This window comes from Tachypleus tridentatus, chromosome 4, assembly GCF_004210375.1.
Source record: "Tachypleus tridentatus isolate NWPU-2018 chromosome 4, ASM421037v1, whole genome shotgun sequence".
In the NCBI taxonomy this organism is placed as follows: Eukaryota; Metazoa; Arthropoda; class Merostomata; order Xiphosura; family Limulidae; genus Tachypleus; species Tachypleus tridentatus.
The window spans coordinates 122,091,469-122,112,791 of record NC_134828.1 but is presented as its reverse complement, the minus strand read 5'-3'; the positions used below and the strand labels follow the sequence as shown (position 1 = coordinate 122,112,791).

Below are 21,323 nucleotides of genomic sequence, written 5' to 3'. Positions count from 1 at the left end.
TCTTCAAAGTCAAACTATTTTCATGTTCAGTCTGAGTGTGATGTATTTCTATACACAATATTTCAGAACAGTATTAACTATTTTACAAAAGGTACATCTTCAAAGTCAAACTATTTTCATGTTCAGTCTGAGTGTGATGTATTTCTATACACAATATTTCAGAACAGTATTAACTATTTTACAAAAGGTACATCTTCAAAGTCAAACTATTTTCATGTTCAGTCTGAGTGTGATGTATTTCTATACACAATATTTCAGAACAGTATTAACTATTTTACAAAAGGTACATCTTCAAAGTCAAACTATTTTCATGTTCAGTCTGAGTGTGATGTATTTCTATACACAATATTTCAGAACAGTATTAACTATTTTACAAAAGGTACATCTTCAAAGTCAAACTATTTTCATGTTCAGTCTGAGTGTGATGTATTTCTATACACAATATTTCAGAACAGTATTAACTATTTTACAAAAGGTACATCTTCAAAGTCAAACTATTTTCATGTTCAGTCTGAGTGTGATGTATTTCTATACACAATATTTCAGAACAGTATTAACTATTTTACAAAGGTACATCTTCAAAGTCAAACTATTTTCATGTTCAGTCTGAGTGTGATGTATTTCTATACACAATATTTCAGAACAGTATTAACTATTTTACAAAAGGTACATCTTCAAAGTCAAACTATTTTCATGTTCAGTCTGAGTGTGATGTATTTCTATACACAATATTTCAGAACAGTATTAACTATTTTACAAAAGGTACATCTTCAAAGTCAAACTATTTTCATGTTCAGTCTGAGTGTGATGTATTTCTATACACAATATTTCAGAACAGTATTAACTATTTTACAAAAGGTACATCTTCAAAGTCAAACTATTTTCATGTTCAGTCTGAGTGTGATGTATTTCTATACACAATATTTCAGAACAGTATTAACTATTTTACAAAAGGTACATCTTCAAAGTCAAACTATTTTCATGTTCAGTCTGAGTGTGATGTATTTCTATACACAATATTTCAGAACAGTATTAACTATTTTACAAAAGGTACATCTTCAAAGTCAAACTATTTTCATGTTCAGTCTGAGTGTGATGTATTTCTATACACAATATTTCAGAACAGTATTAACTATTTTACAAAAGGTACATCTTCAAAGTCAAACTATTTTCATGTTCAGTCTGAGTGTGATGTATTTCTATACACAATATTTCAGAACAGTATTAACTATTTTACAAAAGGTACATCTTCAAAGTCAAACTATTTTCATGTTCAGTCTGAGTGTGATGTATTTCTATACACAATATTTCAGAACAGTATTAACTATTTTACAAAAGGTACATCTTCAAAGTCAAACTATTTTCATGTTCAGTCTGAGTGTGATGTATTTCTATACACAATATTTCAGAACAGTATTAACTATTTTACAAAGGTACATCTTCAAAGTCAAACTATTTTCATGTTCAGTCTGAGTGTGATGTATTTCTATACACAATATTTCAGAACAGTATTAACTATTTTACAAAGGTACATCTTCAAAGTCAAACTATTTTCATGTTCAGTCTGAGTGTGATGTATTTCTATACACAATATTTCAGAACAGTATTAACTATTTTACAAAAGGTACATCTTCAAAGTCAAACTATTTTCATGTTCAGTCTGAGTGTGATGTATTTCTATACACAATATTTCAGAACAGTATTAACTATTTTACAAAAGGTACATCTTCAAAGTCAAACTATTTTCATGTTCAGTCTGAGTGTGATGTATTTCTATACACAATATTTCAGAACAGTATTAACTATTTTACAAAAGGTACATCTTCAAAGTCAAACTATTTTCATGTTCAGTCTGAGTGTGATGTATTTCTATACACAATATTTCAGAACAGTATTAACTATTTTACAAAAGGTACATCTTCAAAGTCAAACTATTTTCATGTTCAGTCTGAGTGTGATGTATTTCTATACACAATATTTCAGAACAGTATTAACTATTTTACAAAAGGTACATCTTCAAAGTCAAACTATTTTCATGTTCAGTCTGAGTGTGATGTATTTCTATACACAATATTTCAGAACAGTATTAACTATTTTACAAAAGGTACATCTTCAAAGTCAAACTATTTTCATGTTCAGTCTGAGTGTGATGTATTTCTATACACAATATTTCAGAACAGTATTAACTATTTTACAAAAGGTACATCTTCAAAGTCAAACTATTTTCATGTTCAGTCTGAGTGTGATGTATTTCTATACACAATATTTCAGAACAGTATTAACTATTTTACAAAAGGTACATCTTCAAAGTCAAACTATTTTCATGTTCAGTCTGAGTGTGATGTATTTCTATACACAATATTTCAGAACAGTATTAACTATTTTACAAAAGGTACATCTTCAAAGTCAAACTATTTTCATGTTCAGTCTGAGTGTGATGTATTTCTATACACAATATTTCAGAACAGTATTAACTATTTTACAAAAGGTACATCTTCAAAGTCAAACTATTTTCATGTTCAGTCTGAGTGTGATGTATTTCTATACACAATATTTCAGAACAGTATTAACTATTTTACAAAGGTACATCTTCAAAGTCAAACTATTTTCATGTTCAGTCTGAGTGTGATGTATTTCTATACACAATATTTCAGAACAGTATTAACTATTTTACAAAAGGTACATCTTCAAAGTCAAACTATTTTCATGTTCAGTCTGAGTGTGATGTATTTCTATACACAATATTTCAGAACAGTATTAACTATTTTACAAAGGTACATCTTCAAAGTCAAACTATTTTCATGTTCAGTCTGAGTGTGATGTATTTCTATACACAATATTTCAGAACAGTATTAACTATTTTACAAAGGTACATCTTCAAAGTCAAACTATTTTCATGTTCAGTCTGAGTGTGATGTATTTCTATACACAATATTTCAGAACAGTATTAACTATTTTACAAAAGGTACATCTTCAAAGTCAAACTATTTTCATGTTCAGTCTGAGTGTGATGTATTTCTATACACAATATTTCAGAACAGTATTAACTATTTTACAAAGGTACATCTTCAAAGTCAAACTATTTTCATGTTCAGTCTGAGTGTGATGTATTTCTATACACAATATTTCAGAACAGTATTAACTATTTTACAAAAGGTACATCTTCAAAGTCAAACTATTTTCATGTTCAGTCTGAGTGTGATGTATTTCTATACACAATATTTCAGAACAGTATTAACTATTTTACAAAGGTACATCTTCAAAGTCAAACTATTTTCATGTTCAGTCTGAGTGTGATGTATTTCTATACACAATATTTCAGAACAGTATTAACTATTTTACAAAAGGTACATCTTCAAAGTCAAACTATTTTCATGTTCAGTCTGAGTGTGATGTATTTCTATACACAATATTTCAGAACAGTATTAACTATTTTACAAAAGGTACATCTTCAAAGTCAAACTATTTTCATGTTCAGTCTGAGTGTGATGTATTTCTATACACAATATTTCAGAACAGTATTAACTATTTTACAAAAGGTACATCTTCAAAGTCAAACTATTTTCATGTTCAGTCTGAGTGTGATGTATTTCTATACACAATATTTCAGAACAGTATTAACTATTTTACAAAGGTACATCTTCAAAGTCAAACTATTTTCATGTTCAGTCTGAGTGTGATGTATTTCTATACACAATATTTCAGAACAGTATTAACTATTTTACAAAAGGTACATCTTCAAAGTCAAACTATTTTCATGTTCAGTCTGAGTGTGATGTATTTCTATACACAATATTTCAGAACAGTATTAACTATTTTACAAAAGGTACATCTTCAAAGTCAAACTATTTTCATGTTCAGTCTGAGTGTGATGTATTTCTATACACAATATTTCAGAACAGTATTAACTATTTTACAAAAGGTACATCTTCAAAGTCAAACTATTTTCATGTTCAGTCTGAGTGTGATGTATTTCTATACACAATATTTCAGAACAGTATTAACTATTTTACAAAAGGTACATCTTCAAAGTCAAACTATTTTCATGTTCAGTCTGAGTGTGATGTATTTCTATACACAATATTTCAGAACAGTATTAACTATTTTACAAAAGGTACATCTTCAAAGTCAAACTATTTTCATGTTCAGTCTGAGTGTGATGTATTTCTATACACAATATTTCAGAACAGTATTAACTATTTTACAAAAGGTACATCTTCAAAGTCAAACTATTTTCATGTTCAGTCTGAGTGTGATGTATTTCTATACACAATATTTCAGAACAGTATTAACTATTTTACAAAAGGTACATCTTCAAAGTCAAACTATTTTCATGTTCAGTCTGAGTGTGATGTATTTCTATACACAATATTTCAGAACAGTATTAACTATTTTACAAAAGGTACATCTTCAAAGTCAAACTATTTTCATGTTCAGTCTGAGTGTGATGTATTTCTATACACAATATTTCAGAACAGTATTAACTATTTTACAAAAGGTACATCTTCAAAGTCAAACTATTTTCATGTTCAGTCTGAGTGTGATGTATTTCTATACACAATATTTCAGAACAGTATTAACTATTTTACAAAAGGTACATCTTCAAAGTCAAACTATTTTCATGTTCAGTCTGAGTGTGATGTATTTCTATACACAATATTTCAGAACAGTATTAACTATTTTACAAAAGGTACATCTTCAAAGTCAAACTATTTTCATGTTCAGTCTGAGTGTGATGTATTTCTATACACAATATTTCAGAACAGTATTAACTATTTTACAAAAGGTACATCTTCAAAGTCAAACTATTTTCATGTTCAGTCTGAGTGTGATGTATTTCTATACACAATATTTCAGAACAGTATTAACTATTTTACAAAAGGTACATCTTCAAAGTCAAACTATTTTCATGTTCAGTCTGAGTGTGATGTATTTCTATACACAATATTTCAGAACAGTATTAACTATTTTACAAAAGGTACATCTTCAAAGTCAAACTATTTTCATGTTCAGTCTGAGTGTGATGTATTTCTATACACAATATTTCAGAACAGTATTAACTATTTTACAAAAGGTACATCTTCAAAGTCAAACTATTTTCATGTTCAGTCTGAGTGTGATGTATTTCTATACACAATATTTCAGAACAGTATTAACTATTTTACAAAGGTACATCTTCAAAGTCAAACTATTTTCATGTTCAGTCTGAGTGTGATGTATTTCTATACACAATATTTCAGAACAGTATTAACTATTTTACAAAAGGTACATCTTCAAAGTCAAACTATTTTCATGTTCAGTCTGAGTGTGATGTATTTCTATACACAATATTTCAGAACAGTATTAACTATTTTACAAAAGGTACATCTTCAAAGTCAAACTATTTTCATGTTCAGTCTGAGTGTGATGTATTTCTATACACAATATTTCAGAACAGTATTAACTATTTTACAAAAGGTACATCTTCAAAGTCAAACTATTTTCATGTTCAGTCTGAGTGTGATGTATTTCTATACACAATATTTCAGAACAGTATTAACTATTTTACAAAAGGTACATCTTCAAAGTCAAACTATTTTCATGTTCAGTCTGAGTGTGATGTATTTCTATACACAATATTTCAGAACAGTATTAACTATTTTACAAAAGGTACATCTTCAAAGTCAAACTATTTTCATGTTCAGTCTGAGTGTGATGTATTTCTATACACAATATTTCAGAACAGTATTAACTATTTTACAAAAGGTACATCTTCAAAGTCAAACTATTTTCATGTTCAGTCTGAGTGTGATGTATTTCTATACACAATATTTCAGAACAGTATTAACTATTTTACAAAAGGTACATCTTCAAAGTCAAACTATTTTCATGTTCAGTCTGAGTGTGATGTATTTCTATACACAATATTTCAGAACAGTATTAACTATTTTACAAAAGGTACATCTTCAAAGTCAAACTATTTTCATGTTCAGTCTGAGTGTGATGTATTTCTATACACAATATTTCAGAACAGTATTAACTATTTTACAAAAGGTACATCTTCAAAGTCAAACTATTTTCATGTTCAGTCTGAGTGCTATGTATTTCTATACACAATATTTCAGAACAGTATTAACTATTTTACAAAAGGTACATCTTCAAAGTCAAACTATTTTCATGTTCAGTCTGAGTGTGATGTATTTCTATACACAATATTTCAGAACAGTATTAACTATTTTACAAAAGGTACATCTTCAAAGTCAAACTATTTTCATGTTCAGTCTGAGTGTGATGTATTTCTATACACAATATTTCAGAACAGTATTAACTATTTTACAAAAGGTACATCTTCAAAGTCAAACTATTTTCATGTTCAGTCTGAGTGTGATGTATTTCTATACACAATATTTCAGAACAGTATTAACTATTTTACAAAAGGTACATCTTCAAAGTCAAACTATTTTCATGTTCAGTCTGAGTGTGATGTATTTCTATACACAATATTTCAGAACAGTATTAACTATTTTACAAAAGGTACATCTTCAAAGTCAAACTATTTTCATGTTCAGTCTGAGTGTGATGTATTTCTATACACAATATTTCAGAACAGTATTAACTATTTTACAAAAGGTACATCTTCAAAGTCAAACTATTTTCATGTTCAGTCTGAGTGTGATGTATTTCTATACACAATATTTCAGAACAGTATTAACTATTTTACAAAAGGTACATCTTCAAAGTCACTAATTTAGCAGTGTAAGACTAGAGGGAAGGCACCTTGTCATCACCACCCACCGCCAACTCTTGGGCTACTCTTTACCAACGAAAAGTGGGATTGACCGTCACATTATAACGCCCCCACGGCTGGGAGGGTGAGCATGTTTGGCGCGACTCGGGACATAATTACTTTCTTATGTTATTTTATTACATTCTGTACAAACAGAAAGTTAATTAAAAATTCAGATAACATGCATAATGTGGCATAAATTAATATTCTAAAGAAATAAGTTCTGTTTTTGAAAAGTGTGCATAATTTGTATTCATTCACCAATAAAATGTGTATGTTTTTTCAAGATGCATAAATTATTCTGATAAACTTTGTATGACTGTAATGGTATTTATCTGGCACTAAAATAAATAGAGATAAAAACTTTTTGCAGTCAGATTCTGGTTAAAGTTTGTTATTCTAAATGATGAACAAAATAACCTATGTCCATTTTGGAAATGCCAAAATTAGAGACAGGTAAAACTTACACAATTCAGTAAGGAAGGTGGCTATTCTTCTATAAATCTAGAAAAGGTTAACAGTAAGTCAGCTGTTTCTACAATTTTATTCAACAATGTAGAAAGGAACAACTAACCCCTAATTTTGTAAAGGTAAAACTTTCAAAAAAAATTTAATAAATACACACACATTATTCAAAATTTAATACAGAAAAACTATTTAAGGCCATGTTGAACACAAAATACAAAGAACTACATGACTTACAAAAACAAAAAAGGAACCCAGACAATCAACTGGCATGCTGCATTAAACCAGAGATTTACGGACTTATACAACAAAACATAAACCAAATCAATACTAAGAATGGCAGAAACAAAAAGATCTGCCACAACAAAAAACTAGAAAACTGAGATGCAAACAACAGAAAAGACACCAAAACGACAAACCGTTGACTAATCTCATAATTAATAGATCTGACTGACAATTAAACACAGACGAGATACATCTACTTAACAAAGGACTCAACTTTGCAACAGCACCTAGGAACATTCCAACCATAGAAATCAAAACGTGTTTAGAAAATCTATGCAGGAGACTTGTGATACTTTCTACAGAGAACAAATCAAGGAAACAACCAACAAAAAGAAGATAACTTAGATAATTTTATTGACATCCAACAGTCAAACTTCCCAGCTAAAATTAAAAAACTTATATTTTCCAGAAACACCTAAAAACAACATCTAAAATTATTTTTTCAAAGAATTTTCTCACAAAACCATCAACATAATTTCACAAAACAGAAAACTAAAAAACAATCTTACAAAAAGAGGCATTAATTCCATTAAATACCTAAAACAAGACAAAAACATAAAAATTCTAAAAGCAGATAAAGATAACGCTATAGTCATAATGAACACGAATGAATGCATCCAAAAAATGAAAAACATCCTATCAGACACGAACAAATTTAAACCAATACACACAAATCCAACAAAGACACGAGATGCAACTTAACAAATTACTACTGAAAATGGAAAAAGCCAACACAATTTCACAAACACTTTATTCCATTACGACCAATAATGTCCACATATGAATTATTTAATTACAATCTTGGTAAATACATAGCATGGGCATTCTCCAAATATGAAACATCAGCCTAATCTAAATCAACTTAATCATAAAGTCTTAATGGCCAGTTTCGATGTTATATCCCTCTTTACAGAAGTTCCAACCACTGAAGCCTGCAAGATAGCCTTAGAACTCTATATCCACGACCCTAACCCAACTATAGACATTACCAGCAACCAATTAGCAACCCTCATAGAATTCACCACGATAAAGACAAACTTCATGTTCAACAACCAAAACTATATACAAACAAATGGCCTAAGCATGGGCAACCCAGTATCACCAGTTCTAGCCAATATTTTTATGACACAAGTTGAAACACAAGCAATTAACACAGCATTACATCCACCACTATACTGGTACAGATATGTAGATGACACGATTGCGGGATTCAGATCTACAGAACACACACTTAATTTTTTCAATCACATTAACTCTATACACCCCAACATTAACTTCACATGTGAATAGGAAGAAAGCAATCAAATGTCATTTCTTAACCTCAAAATTACAAGAACCGACACACAATTCAAAACAGAAATCCACCGAAAAATCACCCATACTGGACTATACATTCCTTGGCACTCAGCACATGAAACAAAACAAAAACTTAACATACTAAGAAACCAAATAAACACAGCCATAAAACTATGCTCACCAGATAAAATTAACGATGAATTAGACAAAATAAAACAATACTTCATCAACATCAATAAGTTTCCTCCACAAACCATAGAAAACATTATACCCACACACCTAGACAGAAAGCAAAATCAACCAACAAAAGTAAATTTATCTCACGAATCAAAAAATCACGAAACCATATACTGCTGTATACCATATATTCCTGACATCAGCAAACAAATAACCAACATTTGGCAAAATCAAGTAACAAAACATGACATTCCAGTTAATACCAAATTTTTTCAAATACCAGACACAAAACTGAAGTCTATACTATGTAAAAACTACACTGACAAACACCACACCAACATTATTTATAAAATATAATGTGATAACTGCCACGACTTCTATATTGGAGAAACAAGTAGAAAAATGGAAACCAGATTCAAAGAACATAAAAAGTCACCTTCACACGTTTTCGAACACTGCAAGTCAAATAAACACAACATAACGATAAAAAACACTCAAATACTAAATAAAGAAACAAACATGAATAAATGCAAAATTAAAGAAGCCTTACTTATACAACAACTTAAACACAAAATAAATCAATATAAAGAAACGCCTTAATAATTAATATAATAAAATAAATAAATTATACTGGATCAAAGTATGACCCTACCAAGTTTCAAGATAATATGTCAAGATATGTAGGTATGGCAATCGACTGAAAAGAGTTTGGAAGAAGGTGAAGCAACAGAAAAACTATATCTCTTTCATGATGATGAGGAACCCACATCAAGTAAAAATGTATCTCAAGATGGCTGGTATGGGTATTAAAACTGTTTTCTTAACCTGAAGGCCTGAGATACCTAAGAAGGTGAAACATTGTTTTCTAATTTATTTTAATAAAAGTTTTAATATCCATACCAGCCATCTTGAAATACAGTGCACCTATCCATGGAGACAATTATGAGAAATAACTGTCTTGTATACCATACTGCAAAAAATTGGAAACTGGATTCACTGAAAATAATAAAAAAATCCTCCCAAGTTTACAAAGTGCATCTTTTAAAAACAATTTTACTTTAAACATAGAACCAAAATCAATGTCCATGAAGTTATAAAAATCATCTTAATTTTAAAATGCAGCCTTACTCTAAAACAGTACCACCTGTGGTACTGGGATGTCTCTATTAAGCCTTTTAGTGATCTCTAATCATTTGGGTAAAAAAACCTTTAAAAGTAGACTTATTCTTGAAACACCACTGAAAACCTTTCTTGTAAATAGATTGGACCACCAAAAGATTGATAATAAGCAAAATACATGATTTCATGATTGTTGAGACAAAATTAAAATTTGCCTACTTAATCATATTATTTTTTATTCATGTTATTGTTACACAAAACTACAACAAAATCGACTGAGCATTTTGAACCACAACATGGACAGATATGCTATATGGAATACTGTGAATGTCCATGACTTACTTAAAAATTAATTATTTTTAAGTGAAAGATGCGTTATGTGGTTATAAGTACATAACAGATGCAAAATTGTTCTGAGTGGACTTACGTTAAACAAGTTTACACAAAACCTTGAGAAATAATTACTTCAAAAACACACAACTCGTTATTTAAGGAGATGTTTTAAACACTTGTTTTATTTGAAAGAGCTGTTTTTCTACTAGAATAATTTTATACGTGCCTAGTGGGGGACATGTCTCACTCTAAACGTATTTTCTCATTGCTGTGCATTAAAAAAGTCAACATAGGAGATAATTAAAAACTACATATTTAAAATCCACAAATAGAGAAAATAAAAAAATGTAAGCAAATAAAACTGTAACCTATTGCTGACAGTTTACACAAGCAAAAACTCACCATTTTGATTCCACTATAAAATTATTTCAAATGATATTCATCGTGTTACAGGACTCCACTGAGATTTCTGCAAGAAACTGACAGTATTTTTAAACTTACTTCCCCATCCTTAATCATGTCACAGAAAGAAATTTTCTAAGTTCTTCATTTTTAGCCATCATAAAATCCAGTGTTTTACTAGTATGTATATCAGTTGGAAACTACAGCTTGTGCATTTCTAGTGTTTTTATTGAAAACATCCACAACAAAATTAGGGGATTCTGATGTTGGATATTGTTATTCAAGCCACTGTTGTTCATTATTACTCAAGTTTATTTCCCTGGCAATATGTCAACAGGTGTTTGACACTAGATGATTACCATAACAGATGTTGCTATTCAATATCACATTAGAAATTCTTTCTACTGTCTTTTGTACTTAGCAGAAGTCACAAGTACATATTCAATATTTATTACCACTGCATATATTACTCTTTCACATAGCTATTGCAGTTTTAAATAGGTAGTTGTGGTAAATGTTATTGGTAATTGGCAATTTAGCAAAGTGTGCCACTGAATGAATTATTTGTGTTGCCTTATTCTAAAAAACACTTGTATACAGCAGGCTGTTGAAGAACAAACATATTGTTATGTAAACCTATCAAAGGAAGCATGTGACTGTGTATGTTTATGTTGCACTAACCTTTGTTGTATTATATTGAAAGAAACATTATTCCATTGTGTTGAGATTCCTTTGTTGCTGTTCATATTTTGTTACATAACAGTACAAGCTAATGGAAGCTAGTCATTAAATTTGTGATCATGCAATCTTTGCCTTCACAATGGTCCTTTGAGAACAATTTTACAGTTTGTATGTTACAGGTGTATACCAGTAAATATGTTTATTTTATCTTGAATATGTGTCATTTATTTTTAATATGTGGTGGATAAGTGGAACATAAAGCACAAGCAACAGTAAACTGTTAAGAAATATGTAACATTCAACTGAATGCACATACACTTGTGTAGTTTAGAATGTATTCTGTATAAATGAATATAAAAATCAACTTAAGTAACAATATAATTAAAACTCATTCTAGACTGTCAGAAAAATAAAGAAACAACATGAATCAAAATACAGAGACTGTATTGTCAAGCCTATAGCTAAAGTCTCTAAAAAAATAAATAATTACAGCTGGAAGTAATGTCTGTATTATTTTCTTAAGCTATAAACCCCTCTTTTAGCTCCATGCCTACAGTACTTATCAAAATAGTTTGTTTATTTTTTAAGAGTCCCAAGTTGTCAGCTTGAAAATACAATTTTTATATTTTGATTCAAATTTTCCGACGATCCCTACATCGCTTCCCAAATTAATAATTTTTTGATAATAATGTACACATACACATACATACATATTACTGTATATAGATAAGTTTCTCATTCCCACTGAAGACCAAACACTGTTACTGTGTTAAATAAAGTCTTCGTTACCTATTGAACCTGTTTCTAAACTTCATTGTTCTCAAAATTGGTTCTTCTTTAAATCTGAAATCTTAAATGTTCACATAACTTTAGTGTACACACCTATATACTTCAAATTAATTCATAAATAAATACTCTCAAGTAGTAACATCACAGACCAGGAAAATATGGTGTGTGGTACTCGTCTCTTTCAAAAGGAAACACATGGTTCATTTACCTGTTACAGTGTACATCACAGAAGCATTTAGAAAAACACATCAGTAAAAAACTGAGTAATAAATTTTCATTACTTGTAAGAAATAAAGTTCAAACACGTGGCCTTAGAAAAAGAACCAGAACTGATAAAAAACTGCTGTAATATTCCTTCTGAAGTTCAATTTACATTATTTTTGAAGGAGATAATAAAACCACAACTTAGGTATTGGAACATCTAACCTGTTTTTTTGTTTTGTTTAAAAAAAGGGATAAAATTTAATGAGCTTTAAATGATTTGCTTTGTTTTGAATTTCACACAAAGCTACACAAGGGCTATCTGTGCTAGTTGTCCCTAATTTAGCAGTATAAGACAAAAGGGAAGGCAACTAGTCATCACCACCCACTGCCAACTCTTGGGACACTCTTTTACAAACAAATAATGGGATTGACCATCACATAATAATTACGAGTCAAGTGCCTTAACCACCTGGCAGCCAGGCCAGGAACTTTAAATAAAAACATTTCAAACAAGCATAAAAGTTCACATTTTAAACTTTCAATCTCAAACAATGTTCTATCAAGATCTTTTAAACTTTTATTATTAACATTAATTTTTTATACTTTGTTATCTTTTAAACTATATGTGGTGCATTTATACTGAATTACTTTAAAAAAAGTGTTTTATCACCTTCTTTAAATTATACCTTTGAAGACCATTTACCCAAAATAACTGTATTTTTCAAGAAGAATAAGGCATTTTTTTAAATTTAATAATTTTCAATACTTTAAAGAAAAATTCATACAAAAGATACACAGCTTGTTAATTTTGTTTGATAGAGTATATTTAGTTACAGTTTTGTTGTAAAACCAACACCAAACACTTCTACTGTCATCATAAAACTTACAATCTGAAAATCAACACTATCATCATCAACAGATAGATCTTGTATAAAAACAAAACAAATGGAAAAACTGGACAAAAAGTCAGATTTTTGTTTTGATGTTTATTGTAAATTGATAATAGTAATGTTCTTACCCTTGTAATAAATTTACTTTCCTTTTCTTTAATGTTGATAACTTAGCTAAATACTCTAGCCTTGGATGTTCCTGGTGATATAAAAACAAACCACATTATGATCAAGAGTTCAGGTAAAACATCATATCTGTGTGTTAAGAAATTTACATTTTTAAACATGTATTTTTGAGAAACTTTCTCAAAAGAATACCTCTAGAAAACATTCAAATATTATTTTTATAAAACAAAGTTTGAAAAGATGTTCAAAGTGAAATACTAGAGAATAGCTGTAAATATAATACTGGAAACAAACAAAGTTAAAGGTTCCTGAACACCCAATCAAGGCAGGAAAACAAGGTCATTTACCCATCAGGAACGTCAAACTGCATATGTCACAACCTTTTACAGAGTTAAATTCAAAATGTAATTAAGCTAGTTTATTATCGATGTATACAAGTAAACTTTACATCACAATGTAATTACTGAATCAAATTTTAATTGTATTTAAGTTCTTAGATTCTCCCTTCTTCTATAATTTACTTATTGAATGATTTTATGTAAATTACAGTGAAATCCTTCTAAAGCAGCCACCTTCGTAACTGAGACAAACTGGCTTGATTAGAGGGGTTCCACTGTACATAATTAAGGATTATGTAAACAAAAAGGGACTGTGATTGAATGACCACTTTCAAGGGGTGACCAAACCTGGTGGATGGCCACTTAGAAGGGTTCCACTGTAGTTATTACTCAGACAAGGCAAAAATTTTACAGCTTTCTATTTTATTTATTTATGATGTCATACACTAGGAAATTAGAGTCATTTGGCATGCACACCTATCACAGCCTCTCTTTTACAAGCTACCAATAGTTCTCTCAGATGTTGTATATCCATAGACTTACTGCTGTACTAACAGGGGGCATATAGTGTGGTAGTGCCATGAGTAAAGAACAAAAACAGATGCTGGTAAATAGTACATTTTTTGTTTTTCATGAATATTCTTTATTTATTACTATAAAAGTAACTAAAATGAAAAAACAAGAAAGTTGTTAGGTTAGATTAGCTAAAATAATGAATAGTAATAAGAAATATTATTCATATTGTTTAATGTAATTCAATAGGGTAACATGAGTTGAATGTTCACCAAGTGATTTAAAACTTGTGATGAAAGATTTATAGTTACACGTGGTTCAAAAGTCGATAAAACTATAACATTAAGAATAAACAGATGCATATTGTCACAAGTTTTTAGTTATTTAGGATAAACTATCATAGTTTTAGGTCACAATTTGCTGTCATTCTAGCACAATAAAAATGTAATTTACAATTATTTCATAATTTTATGATGGTTATGAGGGTGTTTAAATTGACTGATCATTTAGAGAGTTATAGTTTGTAAAATAACAGATAAAATAAACTTTTTACTGACAGCAAACAATTGATATTTATTAAGGAGGTTTAAAGAACTACATAAGTGAAATTTGAAAATTTGTAAATGAAGTATTTCTAATTTTAACATAAAAAATCACTTTGTAATCAGAACAGTCAACACTATGACAACATATAATTAAAATATTTTTTATGATTACTGTCAAAGTTTGTGATGACACAACTAGTACCTTCAGAATCACAGTAGGTATACTGCCATGGTTAAAAGTTGATGTTAAATACACAAGCCCATTGTGATAAAGTTAGTTACTAAGGTACACATTACCTCTAAAGTATCAAAACTAGTCATATCCCAGTGGTGGGTAATTATTTCCAAATACTTTTTCCACAATTCAAGAAATATTACACCTGAAAGTAAATAAAAACAAAGTGAAAGGTTTATCATCAGTAAAGACAGAAATTGTAACAGAATATAAATCACTCTTTAAACTGATGTGACTTGTGACAATTAATTCAATTATTTATGTTCACCAAAGTGTTAGTAATTAAAAACTTTGTAAAGTGTTTTCTTTTTCCTTGAAAAGTCCCAAATTACAGATAAAGAAATCTCAAAGTAATAAGATGTTTTTGGAATTATTTTGAAGTCTTTGATGGGAGATTTTAGTTATAGAAGTTTGAAGTCTTGGATGTGAAGCAAATTTGATGTACTTTATGTTGGTTTGAAATTAAGGCCATTTCAAGTAGTGTAAATATACAATGTTGGACGTTTTTATGTTGAAGTAACCCTTTTGCTATGGGTGTCCATTACTACACATATCATGAGGATTTTCTTAGTGAGTTACTTTCCCAAAATTCAGGTCCTTTGTAAAGGTCAGTTTTATATTACTGTACATAGTAACATGAGCACACATGCACCATGTCATTGTAACTTCTATACTGTTATCCAGGCACAGTTGAAAGATCAATATAATAAAAATAATAAATGTATATTCAGAGAGTGGACAAGAAAAATGGCCCCCCTTATAAATGCTGTTAATTTGTTATATATTTTATTAGATAATAGAAAAATGTGTAAAATGCATTTCATGAGATCTGTTCAAATATGATATCAAATAAATTAACATTTTCAAGGGAGGGGCATTTTTCTGTCCTCCCCTTGTACATAAATATTTAATGTTATCAAATTTAAGCTATTTTATATGAATTATAGTTTGTAGTTATTTCAGAATGAAAAAAAAGCATTCTTTTTATTAATTTCATAATTGTTTATAGTGGTCAAATCTATCAAGCCCATATAGAGTTTCATTAATAAAAATAACAGACAAAATATTAAGTTATTTTCTGTACAAAAATGTTTGATAATTATCTGGAGGTTATAAAAATTTTGAATGTGAAATTTGAACATTTTCTGATGCATACAAGTATTTTTAATCATAAAATCAAAATTACTATGCATGTTGGATAGTCAACATGCAAAAAGAAAATAGTCACAAGAAAAGCATTACTTAAAAAAAGTATTAAAACTAAATAACACTTTGATATTTTGTGTATGAAAGTTCTAACAGAGTCTGAAGTAGAGAATAATATTTATTCAACTTTAACATGTAAATCTATATAATATTTACCCCAGAGTGACATAAAAACAGCAAAAAATACAGCAGCACCATTGTTGAAAAGATGAGTTATTCTGACAAAAGTGCATGTCTGGCCTGATATTCCATATCTACATCACATAAAATGGTGTCCTTGTAGTCTTCACAAATGTCCTTACTGTAAAAAAATTCAATTTTGTTTCAAGTTTATATAATAAACACAGTACAGCTGTACATTTATATCAATCATAATATACAACTGTCAATTTCAATGATAATGACACACAAAATAACTGACTAATTGAAATTATGTTTAAATCAATTTATCACAAAAATTATTAAAATATTTTAATGGTTCAAAACACATCAACCAATAAAAATTAATGGTTCCAATTATTATTCTTTACAATTATTCCAGCTATAAATAGCTTGTGTGAAAATAATTAATTAGCTAAACAGTCCATCAATCACATAGCTCTTAGTGACTGATTTATCTGAGGTATAATTTAGAAAATAATCAAACATGAGTTATAAAAATAATAAACTGTTTGGTAACTCTTTTTTCTCCCCCTTATTCAAACCTGTGAGCATCACCCATCAAGGTGAAGCACCCATACAGAAAACACAACACTCCTCCTTCTGAAGCTGGAATCAGCAAACAGGTGTAATATCCAAGCCAAACAAAGTACAGGCTTATCTTAACTCCAAAATACTCCCTGAAAAAATTGAAAGGAACAAACACTGAAGTGATTCTTATCAAACAAAATATAGTGCATACAATAACTAATGAGAAACTCAAAAATATCCATAATAATTTTTTTTTATAAAGAGTTGTCTCAATTGTAAACTTTGACTGGTATAAGAGCAAGGTGATATTCATGCTAAAATTAATACAATTTATATATTTTTAATATTACAGTTTCCAAATTTCATTTGCAAAGCTTCTACAATCTTCTAATTCAATATCAACTTATTTTTTGGTAAAAATGTATGTTGTGTATTATTTTCTCTACACTTACACTACATGAGGTTAGGCCATTTGTTTAACCTTGTAACAAAAAAAAATATGAAATAATATTTTTCTTTTCTAAAATCCCTGCAGATTACAATAAAAGCTTTATCGTCAGGCTTGCATCAGTTAAATGTGACAACTTCCTTTATACTAAGCCTATGTAACAAGTTAGGAATAACCTTATGTACACTTAGTTCAAATTACAGCATAAAATTATGTAATACACACGATCATACGTATATACACATATTGCAAAAAAATTAATCTATTTCTTCATTTATATTTTCTAATGTTACCTAATAAGTATTTTTCATTTATAACAAACCAAATTTGTACATAAAATAACAAAATCTAGTACTTAATTGTGAATGCTGTAATTCTTTTTGTTGTCAAAGATTTAAAGTGTTGTGAGATGCTAACCCAAATTTTCAATGGTGATGTTTTTTATTTTTTTCCAAAATTATTTATTAATTTCAAACACAATTTAGAGCACAATCAATAATAAACACAAAGCATACAATGTCCTATAATTATTACAATTTAACTGTTTTTCTAACCAAACATTGTGGATCAAAACAATTTCCTTAAGCTAGTTAAAGTAAACTGAGTGACAGCCGATTTAAATCTATGTTCCGAAAAACTTCAAAGCCATCCTGTGAACGAGATGGCATTATACATAAAACAGAAGATTAAATGTTTATTTTCTGATTGTTATCAATAATGTAATATCAAATGTCAAAGACATAAAGATATTTTGTTTCTTGTGGTGAAATATTATCATGAAATGTATGTGTATAAAGAAGAAGACACACAAAGAAATTAAGTCAGCCTTCAAAAACATAGTTGTAAAGTGTCGTCTAAAGAAAATACAGAAATATCCAAATTATCTTTGTTAACCTGAAGATGACATAAGAAGTTTGAAGCCTTTTTGTCTACTTTATTTTAATAAAAGTTTTAATACCCACACTGGCCGTATTGAAATACATTGTTACATCAAGTAGGTTTCTCGTGATCACGAAGTACATTCTGTTGAAGACTCAAAAAAAAAAACACCTTAACTTTATATGACAGTCTGATGGCAGGATTAGTAGCTTTCCCTATGAGGTTTGTAGCGATTAGAGGAGCTGGATATATAACAACCAAATTATCATTCTGAATGATGCTTATTTCTTCAAACAGATAATTAAAGTAAAACATAACATAAGTTATGTGGACGTCACTCTACGAACCTAGAACACGTTTCAAAGACGAAGTTCTATGATGATATTTATTAAACATTTATAGAAATATAAAAGAACATTTCAAAAACTGAAATGTCACAGTAACAAAAAATAATATTTTAACGAAAGCTTACATTACTTATATTACTAGTTTGTTAAATGATTTATGCTTAAGTTTTGGTTGCTTTTGTTCTCGGTTTATTGGTAGTTTAACTGAGAAATGGACATTTTAAGATGCTGGGTGCGTAAAATGGGAACATGTAGTCGGTTTAGGTTCAAATTTCCGTCACACCAAACGTGCTAGCCGTTTCGGGATGGTGGAGTTATAATGTGACGTGCAATATCACTATTCGTTAGCAAGTTGGCACTGGGAGGTGAGAACTAACTACCCTCCCTCCACTCTTATACTACTGAAGAAGGGACGGCTATCGCAGGTAGCCCTTGTGTAACTTTACGAAAAACTGAAAACAAAACAAACATATCACGATATACTTACCCAGTGTAAAAGTACTTTTATATAATTGTTTAATTATGCTGATGGTATGAGATGCTAGTCTTGGATATTTTTTTATAGCGTATGACCGGACAAAAGAATTAAGAAACTAAAATAACTACACGATATTTTAAACAGATCTGGATTTTTGTAATAAGTATTTGCAAACTTGAATAACTCTGGTAATCAATTAATTTTTCACAATTATTTTTATTTTGTAGTGCAGATTTCTGAATTAAGTACAATTCTATAGTGGGCTAACTGCGCTTTGCCCTCTGCGAGAGTACAGTTGAGAAAAGATCTTTCGGTAATGAAATCCAGCTATTATTACATAGTCTACAGAGTACGTCTAGAACGTATTGACAATAAGTAGTATTAGTAAAATTAAAACACTAGTGTGATTAACAGCAATAAGAACTTTTTTATGTTAACGAATCGCATCAACTGCTATATATCAATAACAATGAGAGATAAAATATTTCTGAAAACGCCATTTGTATGTCCAGTCTGATACTATATGTAGTTTACGCGATTTTTATCAAAACAACAAAGTAAGTTGCTTCAGACTAATTAAGACAACAATATTTTTTTCAGGTCCGGCATGGCCAGATAGTTAAAACGTTCGAATCGTAATTACAGGGTCACGGGATCGAATTTTTGTTCCTCCAAACATGCTCGTCTTTTCGCCCTTGGGAGCGTTATAATGAAACGGTCAATCCCACTATTCTTTAGTAATAGTATAGCCCAACAGTGGGCGGTGGGTGGTGATGACTAGCTGCCTTTCCTTTACTCTTACACTGCTACATTAGGGATGGCTAGCATGGATACTTCTCGTATAGCTTTGCATTAAATTAATGAAATCAACAAACAATATTTATGTCACTATTGTCAATCAAGCTATTCACTAAACAATATTACATCACATCAGTTCATGACATCACTCAAACAAGAACATTTTATGCGCATAGCAACAGCGATATTTCACTTAGAAACAGAAAAGAAAGTTAAATATAAGGCCTTACAGTGAAAACAAGAATAATTATATCTATGGCTATTTTAAGTGAATTAATGTACATTTACATTAGTTTACTACTTGCTTCAGGGTCTACAGTAGACCACGAAATTATACATGGTTCTACTGTTACAATAATCTGTTCAAAAGATGTTCATAATAAAGAAGGAAAACTGATAAATTGGTACACACCTCTGAATGAAGTAGTGACAAGTATGGAGAGAATACAAAGGAAAGATGGCGGCGAATTATTGTTGACTGATGTGCAATTTGAAAACGCGGGAATTTACACATGTGGAAATGGTGAAGGTGATTACAAACATGTCATAGGTAAATAAAATTATTTTATTTTATTTTAGGTTATTAAACCTTATTAATTTAACACAAATAACATTTAAATCGAAATCACCCTTCTCGATATTGAATGTACTTCAGCCGTTACCTATGAATTTAATGTCACCCACAATGTGTATTGATTAAAAATGAATTCCCTCTATATTTACTGTCAGGAAAGCATTTGAATTAACTGACAATATTGATTATTAATGTAACCATATGTTTGCGATATTTTTGTTTAAGCTCATTTGAATGCGTTGGTCAGTTATACAAAATGTGATTCTTCTGTTTTAGCAGTTAACAATATTAAAAGTAAATATGATGCTCTTCGTAAAATCAACCTCACGAATACAATGTTTTCTTTAAACTTTCTAAACCTAAGAATGTAAGGTATCTCACTTATACAGACCATGCTCGATCTGTCTTTAGATTGTATAATATGGTTCCAGATTGTTAATACAATTGCCGTACGACTCTTATTTTCTGAATACTTATATTTACGTATACAAATTAGATATTTTTAACACAAATGTTTGTTATTTTAATACTATAAAGAATTGATGGAAAGTTAGAAGTCAATGAAACCAAATATTTATTCTTAAAATCAGATATGTTTACAGATATTTATCCCACATTTTTCTTAATTTGTTCATTACGGATTTTAAATTAGTGGTATGCAAAAATCGAATGTTACATCTAACATATTCTTTAATCTTAGAACCCATTTGCAGGGTTTGACAATAGTAACGGAATTATT

The 21,323-nt window shown here is 29.5% G+C and overlaps 1 protein-coding gene across 5 annotated transcripts; it reads right to left on the bottom strand.

The window, feature by feature from the left end:
• Positions 1–10,074: 10,074 nt before the first annotated feature.
• Positions 10,075–20,578, bottom strand: LOC143249967 (anoctamin-7-like). 5 transcript variants are annotated; one of them, XM_076500602.1, is made up of 6 exons: positions 20,423–20,578; positions 17,050–17,209; positions 16,527–16,671; positions 15,227–15,309; positions 13,536–13,606; positions 10,075–10,920 (listed from the first exon to the last, which is right to left on the bottom strand). In XM_076500602.1, exons 3-6 carry the CDS (start codon positions 16,537–16,539, stop codon positions 10,881–10,883), a joined length of 207 nt encoding a protein of 68 aa, XP_076356717.1. In that variant the 5' UTR covers positions 16,540–16,671; positions 17,050–17,209; positions 20,423–20,578; the 3' UTR covers positions 10,075–10,880. The 5 variants fall into 5 exon arrangements, with proteins under 5 accessions (XP_076356717.1, XP_076356716.1, XP_076356718.1 ...); XM_076500601.1 differs by having other exon boundaries at positions 17,075–17,209; XM_076500603.1 differs by having other exon boundaries at positions 17,111–17,209.
• Positions 20,579–21,323: the final 745 nt, after the last annotated feature.